The sequence below is a fragment of the Opisthocomus hoazin genome, chromosome 4, assembly GCF_030867145.1.
Source record: "Opisthocomus hoazin isolate bOpiHoa1 chromosome 4, bOpiHoa1.hap1, whole genome shotgun sequence".
In the NCBI taxonomy this organism is placed as follows: domain Eukaryota; kingdom Metazoa; phylum Chordata; class Aves; order Opisthocomiformes; family Opisthocomidae; genus Opisthocomus; species Opisthocomus hoazin.
In genome coordinates this window covers 170,485-189,251 of record NC_134417.1, presented here as the reverse complement: position 1 = coordinate 189,251, position 18,767 = coordinate 170,485, and the positions used below count along the sequence as shown (strand labels likewise).

Here is an 18,767-nt window from a genome sequence, read left to right as displayed (position 1 = left end):
CAGAGATGAACCGACATCACTATGCCCTGTACATCCACAACTGCCGGTTGGTATTTCTGTTGCGCAAAGACTTTGATCAGGCTGACACCTTTCGTCCTGCGGAGTTCCACTGGAAACTGGATCAGGTACCTGTGGTTTTGTCTTACGTGTAACCCATCCTTCTCTTCATCCCTGTAGAAATCATAGGGAACAACCCAAATCCTAGCACAACTGCTTTGGGAAATAGGAAATCTGTTGCAATTATGTTGCAACTTGTAACTCTTACAACTCTAATTAGGATCCACCTAAAAAGGGATAGGTGAGTTAACTTGGTTGCGTGATTTAATACAGTGGGTTCTTTAACTGAGTCATTTTAAACAGTAAATAGAGGTTTATGTCCTTTGGCAATGGATAAAGATATGACACTGCATATAGTTCCCTAAAAGTTTTCCATTTATCGTTAAAAAAAACCCTTACTTTATCAGCACAATGGAAGTGATGGAAACGTTTTCAATAAAGAGTATGCTGACACACAGAAAGGCATTTGTAATATATTGTAAATCTAATCTGTAGACTTTTATTTTCATCTGCTGTGCTGTATGTAATTTCTCCTTATTATGAAGAATATATCGCAAGGAAATTATTAGTAAAGAGATAAGAGTTGCCTTTCATAGATTTATTAGTTCTAAGCAGGATAAGGATCATTTGGATGAAAGAAGACAGACTTCAGCAAAGTAGTATTTTCTCGAAGTAAGTTTCTTCATGTCTCTGAGTCCAAACTATGATACTGAAGATGTAGATATAGGAGTAGTTACTTTCCTAATTCACCTTCAAAATGCATAGAAAAAGATGATGTTTCTCGTGATTGTTGCATAAATGTGGTAAGAAACCATGAGATGATTATAGCACTTGCTTTTCATTTCTGTTAACCAGGTTGGAATCAGTTTCTGCTGTAGTTGATATGAAATCTTACAGTGTCTAGAAAGGGGTAATCGTATTGAAGATTACAAGTCATGAGTAACTGATGTCACCTCAGATAATGCTGTTCTGAGTGCAGAAGATGGATTTGTATTTTGAAACTGTATACTAAGCATCTAAATTAATGATGATACAAAATTTATGCAAAGTGTTTTGACTTTGAATGCAATCAACTTCTATATCGTTGCAATGCGAAAGGACCAGTGTCCTCTCAGTAAATGAAATTTGTGTATAACTCTTGTAACTTAGCCATGACAAAATACTGGAAAATGTACTGTCAAAGATAGTTTCCTGTTGACAGGGGATGTTTCTGACTGTGTGAAACAACTTTTTCATCTCTGTTGCCATCCACAACTACTTCATTCTTACTCTACTTTCTCCAGATCATTTCCATACTTCTAAAAAAATGAACAGGAAAAATGGCATAAACTGGAAAGTACAGGAATGCTAATGGCAGTCTATCCTGAGCTATTGTGTGTTCATATCAAGCAATTTTTTGTGTGTGATTAGCTTTGCACTGGAATTTGATTAGCATCCATGTTATTGATGAGCAACAGGTACTGTTTATATTTCTGTTTTGCCATTATTGCTTCCTTGCACAAAGTGCTGCTCATCTCAGAAATCTACTTCTGGATGGACTGTTGATTTGGGAAATCTGTATGAATTTGAGGGTGCATTGTTTTGAAACAACATGCTAAGAATGTGTGTATCTAAATAGTTAAGTACGTATGCTATTTTTTCTCTAACAAGGGATAAAGAATACTTTGAGCAACTCTACAAATTTTGTTTTGAATTAATAAACCTAGGAGAGTTGCACCAGCAAACAACTTCTCACATCTTCAGCTGACAATTAAGTAGAATCCCCAATATCTGGTGACAGGAACTCACTGCTGGTGATGTAAATCCTAGAGGAACCCAGAGATTTCAACTACGGATGACTGAATAGTCCTTGGAGATATTTTGAGATTTAATCAATCGTACTCTGAGTTATGTTTCTGGAGAGAAGTTATTTTGTTGAAGCCATCTCAGCAAGGGCATATACTAAAGGCAGTCCATAGCAGTGCTTGACACATTAGCTCTTCATTTCTGCTCTTTGGTTCTGACTGTATTTTTAATTGTCTGTCACTAATCATTTGTGTAATCGAAAATATGGTCCTCATTTGTAGCACTACAAAAAAGCTGAGCTGCAGCTGGGCACTGAAGGGAGCACATTCCTAACTACCATTGAAAACTCCTACATGATGGAAACTAGAGATAGAAAAGATTTTTTAGGTCACATCATTCATTTTCTTTCATTCAGCTCCTTGTCAACTGATTTCCACAGTATATTTTCAACTGCTCTTTCTAGCTGAAAAAGACTGTAACATTAAAGTAAACTTTGTTATGGGCTGTGTGACCGGGCTTCCATGACGATTGATTTGTATTGTCACGATGATACTGTTGTAAGTTTTGTCATGAAGGGACTTGGTAAAGATTGCTTCTTTACCTGTTCTTCAATGCTCCATCTGGCCTATATGGTAGATTTACATTAAAGATATAATTTAATTTACATTAAAAGAAACTGAAAATAAAACATATGTGAATAATGGGCTGGTAAGGAACTGTCGGACTTTTGAAGACAAGGCAGTCAGAATTTTTCACTTCCAAGTGGTAAAATTATGCCAGTTTCTAACTGACTGCCTACAATGGTCTACCTTAGAAAGCACAGGATATTTTAAAACCACATGAAAAGGCAAGTTAGCATCCCACTACAAACTCCTCTGGATGTCAATATGAAAAGAAGCTAGGGCTAGATTTTCAAAAGTAGATTAACTGCTCTAGACACTTCTGAAAATCCTACCAGGTGATTATTTGCATATTTAGATACTGAAATACCTCTGGAAATCTCAGCTTCAGAACTGTGCGTTCTGTAGTAGCATATCCTCAGATTCCTTGCGTTTTTAAGAAAAGCATGGGAATGAAGCTGTATCTAGCTGTTGTACAGTTTCTCACCATCAGCACTGCACCATGGTACGGGATGCTGTAGACAACATTGCATATATGACTGGAAGACAGTTCAAGAGTTGGTACCAAGCGCAGCCATAGCGGAGTAATATGTGGCAGAGTACTGTGTTGCTGAGCTCGCTTTATGATTGTAACAACAATCCATAGCTTGTTTTTGCCGAGAGGAATCCGGTGACCTTGGAACAGGGTGAAGCATAAACTAGTGGAATCATTTATCATTCTTACTGCAGGGTAGTAAATTTTATTATACCAGCTGCTTTGGGCTCTACCTAGTCCACGAGACTACTTGTTCTTTCAGGGCACTGACCAAGAATACAAGCTTATTGTCATCCCAAATTGAATTTAATTCTCTAGATCTCCTTTCTGTGGCAGGTGGGTGTGGCGCACAGCTGCAGACTCCGTTCTTGGCTGAGTACAAGGAGTCACATAACATTTTGTATTGCTGCACCTCAGCAGTGTGTCGGCAGCCCTGTGATACAGTGCAGCCATCCTGACTGTCGTGCCTAGCAAGTGTCTGCAGCCTCCACGTAGTAGCGGTTGCCAAGTTAGCTCTGGGGAGATTGTGCCGTTAGGTTAGTTCACAGACGTAAGGATTTATTTTCAGTATCGCTTTCAGTGTATTTAGCCCTGTTTGTTACATTAAAATTAATAGACTTTGCTAGGCTAGTTTTTTGCTTATTGTGCTAAGAATGCAGGACCTGAGAGTGCCGTAACCCTGGCCATATGTGCCTTTAGTATTAAACTGCTAACACGTGAGAGGAGTGTATCTGCAAAAAGTGCTAATAATCAGGGGTAACAGACTTTAAACTGAAGGTATCCTTTTTACTTATAAGAAGCACAGGAAAAAAAGAAATTGATATAGTTTGGTTTTTTCCCTCACTTTCATCCTTTTGGAAATTAACCATCTTATTTGTGAGACAATCCATTAGTAGTAATCTGGAAGAAAATGTATCGCAAGAACCATGTTAAAGAAAATCAGTGTCGAGTGTCTAATGCATGCTGGGTAATAAACACTGCATGATTTTCCCAAACAACTGCAGTAGATGCCCTGTTTGACGTGGTTCCTTTTACTTATTCCCATTTTCTTGGAAGTGCAGGTGTTTCCTTCGTTTCAGAATCATGACCTTTTTTCTGAGTCTCCCATGCAAAGGTTTAAATTGAGTATCATCATGTGTTTGTCAACTTTTTTATCATTTCTTTCCTCACTTAACTGTAAGATACTCTTCACACCTGAGCACCTGTTAACAAAACTTCTTGTCACCAAAGTCAGTAAAAGGCACCTAAATCATCATCTAATTGTCTCAAATGGGTAGGAGCATAGATGGGGTTGTAAGTGAATGATTTAGGCAGCCAAATATAAATTTGGGCCATCTGAAAATAACATATGAAATATAAAAACTATTGGGTTTTTTTTTTGTAGAAAGCTGTGATGATTTATGTTAGGGTTCCCTTCTGTTGGGTTGCTTATACGCCTGTGTGCTCATCTCATGGACATGTGACTGGTTTGAAGAAAATGATCAGATTGTACAGCCTCCTCCTGCACACAGGGAATAAATGCATATGGGATGGATGCGGTAGGGGCCTGAGCTTTCTGAGCTCCATACAGCACAAAAGTACCCTTGGAGACTTGGGAGTTGGTGAACTTCTTAATGTATATCTCTGATCATGTTTCCTTTCAGCCACCGGTGCTACGCCCAGCCTTGTCAAATTCCTTGATGCAAGTACACTGGGACTGTAAAAGAGATCAGTTTATAATGAGATTATGTATATTAGGAATGGAGTTCTGTTGAAATCAGTGGGAAAATGTTGAGTGATTTTAACAAGGGCAGAATTTGACCCTAGAAATGTTTTAAAAAAAATAAAATCAAGTTGTCTCACTTCTTTTTCTTTCAATGCAAAGATATTTTCAAAAGCACTTCAGGGAGCTCTGTTAGCAACTCTGCTGTAAAGGTTCAAACTAGTGCCCCTTCCTCTCATTGTCATCCTCAGGAAAACCCTATTTCAATCCTTGAATTTCTGCTGTAAGAAATAACGTGCATTCCCCATTTCTGGTTCATACAGTGAGAACTCTCTCCCTCAATTTCTGTCCATTTTAACTGTTGTTTTCTATAGCCTACACAGAACCAAATCAAAATAATACTTTGAATAATGAACCATGATTCATGCATTCAAGCCTTTGGTTACAGTGGAAGACATAACATTATAAATGGGACAATGCACAGTGTATTTCACACTCTGTTCATCATGGAGATTACATTTCTCATACCAGTATTGAGGCTAGTCAAGCCAAGAGGTATTTTTCCTTCCCCTAAATCGGTAGAATAGGAAAACTTTTTTGAGTGGGAGAAGGGATCTTAGCCAGAGATGAACATTTTTTTCATGTGCTTGTTTTAATTCACAGTGGGAAATTGTTTTCTGTTTTATACCCATGTTACTATCCTGAAAACAGTCTTCCAGCCCACAGGCAAAATTGGTGTTGATCCCCTTAAAAAAACAGGGAGTGCAGTGCATGATCTGGAGTAATTCTAAGTCAGTAAAAAATAGATAAACGTGCAGGAAGTTATTGTTTCTTTTCTAAGATGAGATAAATTGCATTGAACAATCCAAAATATGCCTGCAGTGCTTTTCATTGTGGAAAAGCCCCAAACAATTACTTTCATAACAGGAACTGGAGATGGAGATTTAGATAAATCTGTATATGCTGCATTCTGTCTCTGTGTATGCACACAGATGACGAAGGATCAAGGCAAGGCCTCTATTTGCCTTTAGCCACTTTACTGACCACATACAATAGGGTCCTCTACCTGTAGAGAGCAGTCTTGTCCAGTCAAGCCCTTCATTCCCATTTGCTTTTTAAAGTAAGCTACTGCTGAAAATACACTTTGAGATTCCAATTGAAACAAGCTTGTTTAATACGTATTTTTAATGCAACTGCAGTATCACTGCTAATAACAAAATCTTTACAAACAAATCACAGCAGCTGGCAAGAACTTGCTTTATGACATACAAAAATTTTTTTGGGCCAGCTCTGAAGTATTCCCTATAAATTGGCCTGGTTTTGTGCATTTCTGATTTCTGCAGTCCAGCCCAGTGTGAAACGCTGTGACTGCTCTGCACTTCTGTAAAACTTCCATGACCCTTAAGGAGCAATTGAGCTGCCTGCAGAAAATATTTTATAATTTATCTATTTGCATTTCCTTGAAATTATTTGGACATGTTTCTGTGTATTTGTATTCTGCATTTTGCAGTTTTCTCATTTTTCTGACTGTGACAGTTTCATCATAATGGTATAGGATTTTCAAACCTGTTCGTGCTGGCCTACTGTTCCCAAAGACTTAAGATGAGCTCGGTCAACCCTTCTGAAAATGGTACCTGTTGTGTGTTGTCTTTCAGCTCTTACTGACATGAGGAACTGTTACACGCGTATGTAGTTATGCTCATTACGTAGGGAAGTTGGAACTGTTGCAATTAGCAAGCCCTGTAGACACTGAGACACCCATTTTTTAGATCAAATCAAATAGGAGGAAAAAAAAACAGGAAAGAAATTCTGTATGGAATGGAAAAGAATTTAAAACTGGCTGTAGCACCATGAAATGAGAATTGTCATGCTCTTAAAGCTTACCGTGGGAAGGCCCCCAAATCAATTTAATTTCTTGCATAGTGAATATCTCAATATGGAGTTATTAACATGCCTGAATAAGATGGATTAAAGTGTCTGTTGACTTGACTTTTTTCTACAGTACTCTGGAGTCTCTAGAAATATAAGGCCTAGAATAGAAATTCCCAATCAAGCTATGCACGTGAAGGTGAATAGTCACATTTGTTTCCTTATTTATTGGCTATTGTTAAGTTTTATATTTTACACTGTCCCTGATTTATCAGATATGCCACCAGAGTTCATACCAAAAATGGAAAAACTGTTTTGAAAATGTTGCTGAAGAGCAAGATCTGTTACGTCGGCAATTTCCTAGGGCCTATATGTTGTTTATCTTTCAAGAAAACTAGGTTGGCTTTGGAGCATTCAGGCGGTGTTTGAAGCATTTCACAAAGGTAGGACTGACACCTTCATCCTTCCAAATGCAGATAGCGTGTATTGTCAATAAATATAAATTCATCTATCTATGGGCGTGAGCTGTTTATTCCAGCTTTGAAGCCATGGTTTGTGGATGTCCGCAGTTCAGGAAGAAAGTATGGTGGTGTTTTTCCATTGATTTGCTTCCCACATCTGGATAGTCTCTTGGCAGTAGCAAAGCGTGGAAATGTGTATGTTTAAGCACGTGATGAACAATTATGTAAAAATGCCTAACTGAGCAGCTTTCTAGTCATACAGTTAAAAAATAGACATAGGGTGCTGCCTAACTGTAGTCAGCAAGTCTTACTGAACTGACATGCTTGCTTCATGCAATTCAACAGCACGAAAGGTGAATTAAAATAGAATTATTTCACCATGAACAAACTATGAATCTAATTTACTAAGATACAATGAAGTTACAGCATGACAGCACAAAGACATGCTGCAGCTACAGTATGTAATCAGGGCTTTTAGGTGCTTTATCTGTCAGTGTGATTAAGAGATTTCATTATTTAAGACTGTAATTAAGCCATCCTCATTTTTGAAAACTATTGTGAAAATAAGTATTACACATTACGAGTTTCAAGGCTACAAAAGCCACTCACAGCTTTGTGCAAACTAGTTTGCAAACTCTTATGCTTCGCTGCAGTGTTGCCACAGTGCAACAGTGAATATGCATTATATAAAAAGGTTCTTATTTGAAAGCTGAATACCTTATTTTGTATTGCAGTTACTTTCCTGCAGCCAATAAGTCAAGACAAAAAATCCTCGTTCGAGGATTTTGTCATGGTGCCATGGGAACGCTAGATATGACTGGTGGGAGTTTCATGAAGCTCATTGTTGATTACTGAAGCCCATTAGGCCCCAGGGCATGCAGCTGCTTATACTGCCAGGCTGGTGACCGGGTGTGAAAGACACCTCAGGGCCTGCGTTTCTCTGAGCTTAATGGAGTCTCTCCTTATGGAATGGAGATTGGTAGGGAGTAGGAAATGGCATGGTCTTACAGGGAGAACTTTTCTGGCCGATATCCAAAGAAGAATTAATGGCAAGAGGGACTCATTTGCACAACTCAAGAACAAGTGCTGGTTTGAGAAGAGCATGATATTAATAAAGTGAAATTCTGGCAAATGACATAAAATGGTGGATCACGTTATGGTCAGGTTCCCGTGGACTCAGTCCACCATGCTTAGCAAACTGAATGGAAATCTTCCTATTGTACTGTGGTCCATAACTGCAACTTGTCACTAGACTAAGAAGTGAAGCTTACAGAAATCACATTCTTTGCTACTGAAATGTGCATTAAAGTGGAACTAGAACCTGATCTACTAATCTTCCCTTTTTATATTTTACCCATTAAATTTTATTTTCTTACATTTATTATTCAAATTGTAGTGGATGTACTTGGTGCAACCTTGGCAGAGACAGATGGACTTCAAATGTCCTCTTAAAATTCCTTCCAGCCTTGTTATGTGTGACTCTCTAATGAATGCCTCATATTTTAAAATATTTTATTATGGTTGCTAATGGTGTAATGAAACTTATATCAGTAACTTGTCATGTGAAAGTGACCATATTAACAACTCCACACCTAAGGCTGTAGGACACATTTATCTTTATTTTGGATTTGTCAGTTCTCACTATACCACCTCCCTAGATCATCAAAAGCAATTTGCTTATTTCTAGAACTCTTTGGATGTATTATGAATGACTGTGGTGGGTAAAACGAATGTTTATGATTTACATGATTTTGAAGAAAGATCAGTTTCACTCTGCACAAAGAGCTCTACTTTTTTAAGATATTGACTATCTTAAGACATAAATTTTAAAAACATTTTTTGTGTTCCCCAGACTTTCAGGAGAATTGAGATCTATTGGTCATATTGAACTATTATGATATTAGTGGGCTTATTTGCTGCAGAAAGTAAAAAATTCCTGAGGGATGCATTAAGTATCTGCAAAGCTTGTAAGCCAGTGCCTCCTCTGCTGGTGTAGATCTGCCCCGTTCTTCGCAATGCTACTGCACTGGCTGAGATTCTAAACCTTTGCTTTCTTACCAAACAAATACGTACTCTCTGTAAGAGTAAAGGGAATGTCAGCAGCTTTTAAATGAGGTCAGGATAACTGTGCAGTTTTTTAATTCAATGGCACCAATTAGAAATGAAGTCTTCAAAATGTGCATGGGTCTGTGAGCTTTGCCAGAGCATGACAGAGCCAGGATTACTTCAAAACTTAACGTTAACCAACATCTCAGCCCTCATTATGTTACAAATAATTGTGAATCCATTTATAGTTTAGTAGTAGTATTAGTGCTGGCTAGAAAATGGAAATCCTTATGAATAATTTCACATCTTAAAAGCATTTTTTACTTTAGAGTCACATATTCTTTGTAAGCAGGAAGTGAACCCTACAGAAGCTTTCTAGGCATGCAAAAGCAGGATACTCCACTGAATTTTCCATTAGCAGAAATTGTTTTCCAATGAAACTGTACGTTTCTAAGCGTAATATTAATGTTAAAAATTGCAACTTTATTGAATCATAATTTCAGGAAAATTACTGACAAGCTTTAGTATTATTATTGATAGCTGAAATATTTATATTAGTATTACTTTTTTTTCGGCATTTGCGTAAGTCATAAAAATCCTACATCAGTAAGTAAATTTCCAAAAAGAAACATCACTATGACATGTGTTGCATAAAGTTCTACTACCATATTATAGCATACTTTCCAAATTTTAAAGTATCCTCAGAGCAGCCAGTTAAGTTCCTACTCTTAATTTACTCACACCTGCTCAAAAATAGACAAAAAGCTGCAGGCTGATAGTGCACAGATCTTTCAAGCCCCGAACTAGTATTCTTCCAAATGCACAATTAATGGTAGTTAAGACACTGAAGAATTTTACTACAATTTTTCAAGCAGTTAGTCAGAGTTCAGGGTTTTGCTAAGTTATTTTTCATTACAATGATTGTTTTATTACAAATTCAGCCTTTTCCCATTCAATTTGTTTACTCCAGTTAACCGGTGGACTCAAATTTGTTCAGAGCAATTTACTGTCGTTGTTGTAATTGGATACACAGGCTGCATGGCATTTTTTATCTTTTGTGTAACTGGCCTCAGGCTCTCTCTGACTGAGGCATCTCTGCTGACATCATTGGACTTGGATGCACTCCTAAGGGCTTGCTGTAATGCTTCATGGCCAATACAGGGACCCTGATTTCAAATTCAGTCTTCATTTTCTGTGGTCTGAATACTGAACTGAATGTGGCTGATTTAATGAAGATTCTTGCAGTAACTTACCGCCCAGTGCTCAGATAAAGTGAATAGAAGAAGAATTGAGATCACAGTTAAGCGTATTACAATTCAAACAGAAAAATGATGTTATTAATCTAAGCCTAGTGTGGATGCAATAGAAGACCATACTACTTTGTATGCAGAGGTAACAGGAAATGTCCATTTTCCTTCATGTAACTGCTATGAGAGACCTCTGTGAATGTCATACTTGGATTCCTTGCAGTACTGTTCTTCCCTTCCTTGACTGTCACTTTCTAGTTCAGATGGACTAATTGTGTTTTGATTTCAGAAACACACAGCCCTGAGCTGTCATACCGTTTACCTATGGAGTTATCTTTAAGTATTTAAGCAGTTACGGTGGTTGTCATTAAACTATCCACATGCTTACATATAAGAGCCATTCTAATTTGAAGTTTCAATTGCAATTTTCATAGATTTTAAGCAGTTTGTTTTGTTTAGGGATTTAGGCATCACAAGTCATCCCAGAAATAAATCTGCACCTATGTTAATCACCAGCTAGTTAAAACACAACAATACCTTTCTCACCCAACTTTCCGTTTTGCGTTACACACAGCGATGGCTTGGACTTATGGAAACCCATTTAGGCTGGTAGAGTCATACAAGAGAGTGTTTTCTGCAAAGCTTTTAATTGCTTGCCTTGGAAGCCTTCAGGAAAAGAATAAAGCCTGTTTAATTGTTCACCACAAAGCTTTTCATAAGGACTCTGGAAATCAAGTAATGCTCTCATTGCGTACATGCTCTTGAACTTTTCCGTCAGAAATGCTGAAAAACTTTTGAGGTTCCACAGGTTAAAGTAGGTGCCTCTTTCCTCATGACCTGGACAGTTGAGTGACTAGTCATCTTTTCAGCATTTGAAAGCCTTCTGCAATCCTTCAAGACAATGATTCAGTTCTCAATGTATACATACGGACTAAGGTATCTTACAATCATCCACCAAAAAACCCTTTATCTTTTGAAATTATGTAGACTCCAGTACCTTATTCCTGCTTTAATTCCTAACTTCTGTTGGCTTTATTTGAAGTAACACTTGCTTGAAAATTTGAAAGAAAAGATCAACAATTCAGTATTTCCTGAAATTTGCACACTAAATAGATCATGTTCTGCTAGAAATGCCTGAATTCCAAGTTGTTGAAGTGCTACTTTTAAGCTTTGCTATGAAAAAAGTATGTATCTCTCTGACTGCTATTGATACCACTTCTATGAAGGACAACTCCCTTAAATTTCATGCTTTCAAAAATCCTGTCTTATCAATTTCCAATGTCATGATACCTCTGCTAACAGCAAAAATCAAGTACTTATAGTTAGGCATCTTACAGTAGTTATTTGTTTTAAACTGAAACAGTAGTTTAATAAGACAGATATGTGCTGCGTAGTCAGTTGCAGAGTGTCTGTATCTGTGCTGAAAGCACACAAGGTATTTTTCACTGTTTTATTTCAAAATGGAATAGGCCATTGAAAATTCATCGAGTTTTCATTTTATGTTTATAATTTCCAAATTTCAGTACAGCTGGTTATTTTAATTATCAGCTCAGAAAACTAAATGAAAGTTTTAGTGCATTGGATTATCCACACAGTCTGTGGATGTATTGTATGTATTTCTATGCATTGGGAATGAGGTTATGTCTAGAGGAAGAGAGTATGAAACCCGCATGACTTCATGCATTAATGATATCTTAACCTCATGCCCGTAGTTTGAAAATCAGAATACAAACAAGTCTTTTTCAGCAGCCAGAAGAAATGCAAATGTTTCTCTTCTGTAGTTTTTTCACTACACCATACTCTAGATTTAAGGTGCATTATTAATTTGTACAGCCAGCGATGCTGTCATAAAATCGTGGAATGGTTTGTGTTGGAAGGGGCCTTCAAGGTCAAGGTCCTGTTAACCTAATCGGCAGTGGGAATGCTACTTACAAATTAACAGTTGCTGTGCACCAAGGGATGGGTGGGTGTATGCTTGCTGTGCTCTCGAGGGGAGCAGACAGCCCCACACTGTGTGATGCTCTCATAAATTCACTTTGATAGTTGGCTGCCCCAGAGAATTGCCTTTTTTCTGACAATAAGTTTGCTGTGCTTTCAGCTGTGATTTTGGTATGACAGATACAGTGTAAATGTGATTTCTCACACTGAGTGCATCCTGTCTTCACACCCTTCAGATATGTTTAGTCATCATCAGGAAACACTTGATATACAAGCTCTTTCAGGAGCTTCAGAATCTTTTCTTGTAGAGGTAAAATGTGAGAGGATAAGAAGAGTTAAATGAAAAAATAATACTTAAAGCTTATGATTCAGAAGATGCTTTGTCGTACTTCAAGAAGAAGAGTAAATGTTAGAGAAAAAGGAAATCTCAAAAGGAGATGCAGATCTCGTCTACACACCTCCAGGTACAGGTAAACAAGAGATACAAGGTTACATGTCAAAATGTGTATTTTGCATATACTCTTGGAATTATAAAAGATTTTTTTCCATAAAAGGCAAACCTAGGAATACTTTTTTTTAAAAAAAGCAAAATCTTATTTTATAGTAATGGTTTTGTCTGCCACCCATTAATATCTGTATGTCTGCTGGTTATCTGAGTAAAAGGGAGAGGGAAGCATTTTCATGTGAACAAAACTTCCATAAAGTTTTACGTACAAATTTATCAAAAAACTCAGCCATCTCATTAATTTTTATTCACAGCATAGAAGTTAGGTTTCATAAAGAACAGGAGTCCATGTGTTTCCTGTATACCTACAATGGTATAAAGTAGCTCAGGCTTGGCGGTGCTACAGTGAGTATTAATAACAACCTGAGTAGAGCCATCACCACCCTTGGGCAAGTAAAGTAAATTCTGAGATAGTACCGTAATGATATATAGCTATCACTCATTAATATTTCAAATATTCTTCAGTTGCTGAGTGTAATCTACCTATATGTCATTCTGTACATACATAAACCCAATTGTGATCTCGGTTTCATTGTTTAGAAGAAAGAGAAAAGGTCATACAACTGAAAATGTCTCGTGTGCAAAATTCATAATTTTAATAGCTGTAGTATATAGGGAATGACAAAAGTTCTGTATCTAAGATTGGAATTGGACCTTGTGTGTTTCACTTAGCTTTTGGAGTTACCTACATTTATAATGGTTTACGGGGTTTACGGTCTTGATAGCAATGGATAGCCTAAATCAGAATTCGTTGGGGTGTTTGGTATGTAAGATGTATGTTCACTTTATGGTACGCAGGAAAATTATTGGCCAGAGTTACTTCTACTATTGATTTGGCTTACCTCTGCATGGTCACCATTACTTTTTAATACGTAACGTGAAGAACGTGTATTGGTACGTGATCACTTCGTAGCCTTTTCTTTCCTTATCCCTATGCATGCTTAATCTGTTTTATAAATTAATTTTTGGGTTCAGCACAGTATCTTTCAGTAGGGCACAACTGATTTCCAGTCCCTGACTGGAATGTAGCAGCAAGCTCTAAAATGGTGTTGTTGATCATTAATTGATGAGTACTTTACAAAAGAAACCATGATGCACATTCAATCTAATCTTCTCCATGAGGAGTACTACCTTTCAAGAAAGCAGAAAGCTGGCTCCTGGGTCTGAGAGTGTTGGAAGGGAGAAAAGTAGCGGTGTAGCAACACGGTATGTTGAATATGAGGATCTATGAATCGCCCAACAAAGAAATACAGATAGAGTTTTAGTTCTTGCTATGAAAACATAAAAATGAAAGAACTAGTGGAAAATGCAGGGGGATGAGGTAAAGAGACAAGGGAGAAAAAGGATGACCATAGGCAGGGAGGAGAAAATGAGTACACAAAGTGGAGAGGAGTGAGGTCAATGCTGCTGTATGAAAGTCTGTTGGTTTTTTCCAGAGGAAACTTTACTTTTAATTTTTACTGAAGAATCACATGGTATCATTCTGGGGGAAGCAAACTGCAGAAAACTGAATCACTTAGTATCTGCCATTCCTTCTCTTTAATTGTGAAGTTGCCATCAGCAGAATCACAGCAAAATGAGAGGGAACAAAAGTTTGCATAAATAAGCCCTTATTTCTTTTTGGCACTGAAGAAATCAGAAAATAGTATCGGATGGATAGTTTCATTCTGAGGGGTATTTTAATTTCAAAATTCTGCTGTGAGGGACGGAGTTTTCATCCCATATTACCTTCTGATACTTCCAAAGGTTCTGGGGATGTCAGGAGGGAATATCAGCTCTTGTTCCATATGGATTGGTTTGGGTCTGTTACAGTATACTGTAGGGAATCATGTGGGACTTTTTGTACTCAATATTCAAATTTTGTTTTCCTCTTTTTTGTTTCAAAAAAGTGATGCACAATTTTGAAAACACCTGAACCATTTTTGCCACATTTTGGAAAACATAAAGGTGTAATTTTCAGTGTTCTTCTTTTTTCTGAAGAACCAGTTGTCCCATTTCTAGTGATAATAATTCTGTCTTAGGAAGATGTCTGTAATCCAGCAGCCATTTTCCAATCAGCAAAACGGTGCTTCACAAGGAGAATTTCATCCAGCTCAACTGTGAATAAATGTTTGAACTTATAGGTAAGTAACAATATCCATAAAACTTTCAGGGTTTGTGCAACACTGATACTGAAAATTTCTTCCCACAGTCTAATTTGTTTCATATCCCTAACGTCAACCCAGAACTACGTTGGGGTGCAGGCCCTCAGTGCTGACTTGTTTCCTCCCATAAAAGCACTAAGAACATGATTGTGATTAGTACTGAAAGCAAGCTGTATACTGACTAAATAGCAACATTCTCTGGCAAAGTCACAAATATAGCTGATACCTAATTACTTCTGTATGGTATATAACATATAATCAGCCTATCTGCAAAATACCAGCTATGTAATTAAAGGCCCGGCATTTACCATTTCAGTAAAGAGACTATGCATAATACCTGGGTTGTGTAATTTCCTGACTTATCTTTGAGTCTAGATACAGAGGCATGGATATACAACCATTCTTCACTTTACAGAAATTATTAAGGTAGCCAAATATGACTCATTGCCACCTTTTGTCTGCAATAAAAACAAAATAACATTTGCTTTTGTCTGCATTATGTCCTAATTACCTGCTGGAACTGAAGTAAATACAACAACTGAAGTAAATACAATCTGTGTGAGGAAGGGGCATCTATTTCTTACGTGTCTTTCTGCAGTTATAGCTACCTCCATCTCTACAGCAATATTCAAAATTGCTATGGTAGTGGACTCCCATATGAAAAACACCAAGTGATTCTCTGGAGATATCCTCTCAATGTAATGTGAGAGTTATGTAAGAGCAGGAATTCTTTTATCTCTGGTTTGCACTGTGCACCTTCAACACAGCTAGTATCTTTCAAGTAAATCACCTTTCCCAAAATGTGGAAGTTGTGAAAGGGTGTTTCATGCCTGTGCCAGCTCTGTCCTGCTTTGCCGAGTATGTTTAAAGTAACCCTTGCAAGCAGTGTCAGCACTTCCTTCAGAGACAGCAGCCCTTTGCAGAGGGATTTGCCAGCTGATGGAGACCCTCAAAGAGCCAGCAGTACCATTTTCAGCAGCTGAGAGGTCATCAGCCCAGGAGAGTGTTCTGGTGCGCGTTCTTCTGTGTGGAGACTACCCAGCCCAGGAATCCTGGTATTTTCCAGGTGATAGATGAGAACTGAGATGTCAAGACTGGATATTTATTTCATTCATGAAAAATGGCGCATAGCACTTCTTGTGGGATATGAGTAGGTAAGGGGGGTCTAGTGCTTTGGTCTAACGGAGTGAGTGATGCGTGTAGGTGGGAAGGTGTGAGAGGGAGGCAGAGGAGAGAGGAGTTCTCTTCAGAATCCGGTTTTCAGAGCTGAGCCCAAGTGTTTCCCCTGAAAAACAAGCCACAACTAGCCTGTTTGCTTTGTCTCTGGAGTCTAGTTTGAATTAATCACACTCTCTGCACCTGCATAACATGTCTAAATGACTGAAAACAAGCGTTATATTTGTTCAGATACGATCAGCCAGGGAAGGATATATCATCTTATTTTGAACAGTGACAACCTCTTTTTTCTTAGTGCAGCCTCCTTATGCTCGAGGAGAAAAAATTACTCAGTTACTGAATACCCTTCAGGAGTATGGCCAGACTCCTCAGCTGCCTGAAATCTCAGTCCTTGGGGCAGCAGGCAGTCAAGATGCCTGAATTAAATGTAACCTTCAACATTTGAGTATTAGTATTTCAGTCAGATTATTAGAAAGGAAACTTGAGAAATGTAGTATATTAATATTTGAAAGGTAATTGCAAAGGATAGGAGGGCTTGTTTTGTAAACACTCATAGCCTTTTTTTAAAAAAGTATTACTAGCATACTGAAAAGTATTTCCTTGGTTTTCTAGCAAATAATACATGTTTCAGGAGGCTAGTTAAACATGTATTCCATTTAGTTTATGACCAGAACTCCATTTGCAGACCATACATAGTACTGAACCCTTCGAACAGTAAAAAATATGTTCATTGCAAATCTCTTAATAGAAATATCTCACAGGCAGAATCCCTGCACATACCATCTGAGCAGAGGCAGATCCTGGAGATCAGAGAAAGTGGTTTAGATTCCAGGTAAGATTCACAGATGAATGATGAGGCCTCACAAGTGAAATGAAGTAGAATTCTACATATGCTGTCTTGAGGTGAGAATAAACTTAACAGACCAAAAGCTCATTTCGACTGTCTTTGAAGATGGTTTGCTCAAAAGTCCACACTTCAGTTTTGGTTATACATCAATTTTAGAAAGGACATTAATAATGCAAGAATGTAAGACTACCACAATTTGGGCCTCAATGTACGTGAAAATGTTATCCCTAATCTTTTTAGTCACTTCTCATTCATGTATTCATGATCGTAACATGTACCCTTTGGAAATAAAAACAGTTTCATGCTTTGTAAAAGACTTAAAAGTCAAAATTCAAAAATTTAGTTGAAAATTTCAATTAAATAATGTGAGTCAGATTTCAGGTCTCAGAACACGAAACAAATGAGGTATTGGGGCAATTTCAGTTAGGTAGGAGGTCAAAGGATCTGGTGGTTTTCATTTTTTTTCCCTTAATGTTAATCTTATTTGTTAAGTGGTAAGAATGTGTTCGGTTTGTGAATAATTCTCCAACACTTTATCTCCCTAAGTCTTTGCATTTTTTAATCTCTGATCATATATATGGACATACGGATATATAACATTTATAGTAGTTTCTGTAATTTAAAGAGATGTTTAACAGAAAATTTGTATTGACGAGTCATACTGTAGGGCAGTATCTGGTGTATAAATAAATAAATAAAATCATATAAGCCCTTTAAAGTTGGGGGCAGAAAATCTTGTAATATTTATTCTGGCTCAGCATCTCATTGTTCTTTTTATTCCTCGGATTCAGTTAGATAAGAGTTGATTCGACTTGATTTAAAAAAAATGTTAGCATGTTTCATTATTAGGTGGAAAGTGCATTGATCTCAGAGTATTGATCATTCTTTCCGTTTAGAAAGCAGTTGTTTCCCATTATGACAGGACCAAGGAAATACTTTATTGAGCCTGACAAGCTGCAGCGTTTCATGATGGGAGGTATAACGCCTCTTTCTTCCCTTTCCTTTCCTACTTTCTGTAGCAGTAGATTTCAAAGGGCAGATCCATGGCGACAGCGGCCATGCTGCATTTCTGAAGCAAAGTTCTTTCCATTATGCTTAATAGTTTTATTTATGTGCAGGTAACTCGTTTGTGACTTGTTGGCATGGGCTGCAAATAAATAGCAGTAACCAGCATATTAACTGCTAGATCTCGGAGCGCCTTACAAAGACCATCAGCATAACTGGCCCCTTTAAAATGTGAAATGTGGTGGGAAGCAGTAAGCGTGTCCAATAGAATGCTGCTTTTACTTTGCAGAAAAGGTATGAATGGGTAGGATGATCTTTTGAATAAAATTGACAAGGAGCATAATTGAAATTCCCACGTTAATAGAACTGGGATATTATAATTATTTTCATCCATAAGTATGACATGTACAGGAACTGATCAAAGGCTAATCTGTGTTTTTAAAAAAACACAGATCGCTTTTCTAGGTCACCTTCTGTCTTTGCTAATAGGAGGAGCTTCCACTGGCCAGATACCATTGCACAAAGAGTAGATTCTTCTCGTGCCAGTAGTGGCTTTTCACATGTACTTAAAACTTTTCCAAAAAATTAAAAAGGGGGTAAAAGTGAAGCTGATGGCTTATCTGAAAACAACATGAGGTTAGCATTCCTCATCCTTATTCTAGCATTATTTAAGCACTTGTTAAAATTAATATTAGACTGTAGCTTGCGTTGCTCACTGATGTGAAGAAGATGGTAATAGTAAAGCATGGACATACAGAGTAGCAATGTTTGGTGGTTTCTGTATATGTTTTTTCATTTTTTATTACTGTGCTAACACCAGAAATTAGCTA

The 18,767-nt window shown here is 37.5% G+C and overlaps 1 protein-coding gene across 6 annotated transcripts in view; it reads left to right on the top strand.

Moving 5' to 3' along the window:
• The window catches only part of CLSTN2 (calsyntenin 2), a 527,602-nt gene that overhangs the window by 463,211 nt on the left and 45,624 nt on the right, over positions 1-18,767 (top strand). For all 6 annotated transcript variants that reach the window (XM_075417512.1, XM_075417511.1, XM_075417510.1 and 3 more), the window contains one exon: positions 4-125. In XM_075417512.1, the coding sequence (XP_075273627.1) occupies positions 4-125 (122 nt within the window). The remainder of the gene's footprint in view (positions 1-3; positions 126-18,767) is intronic.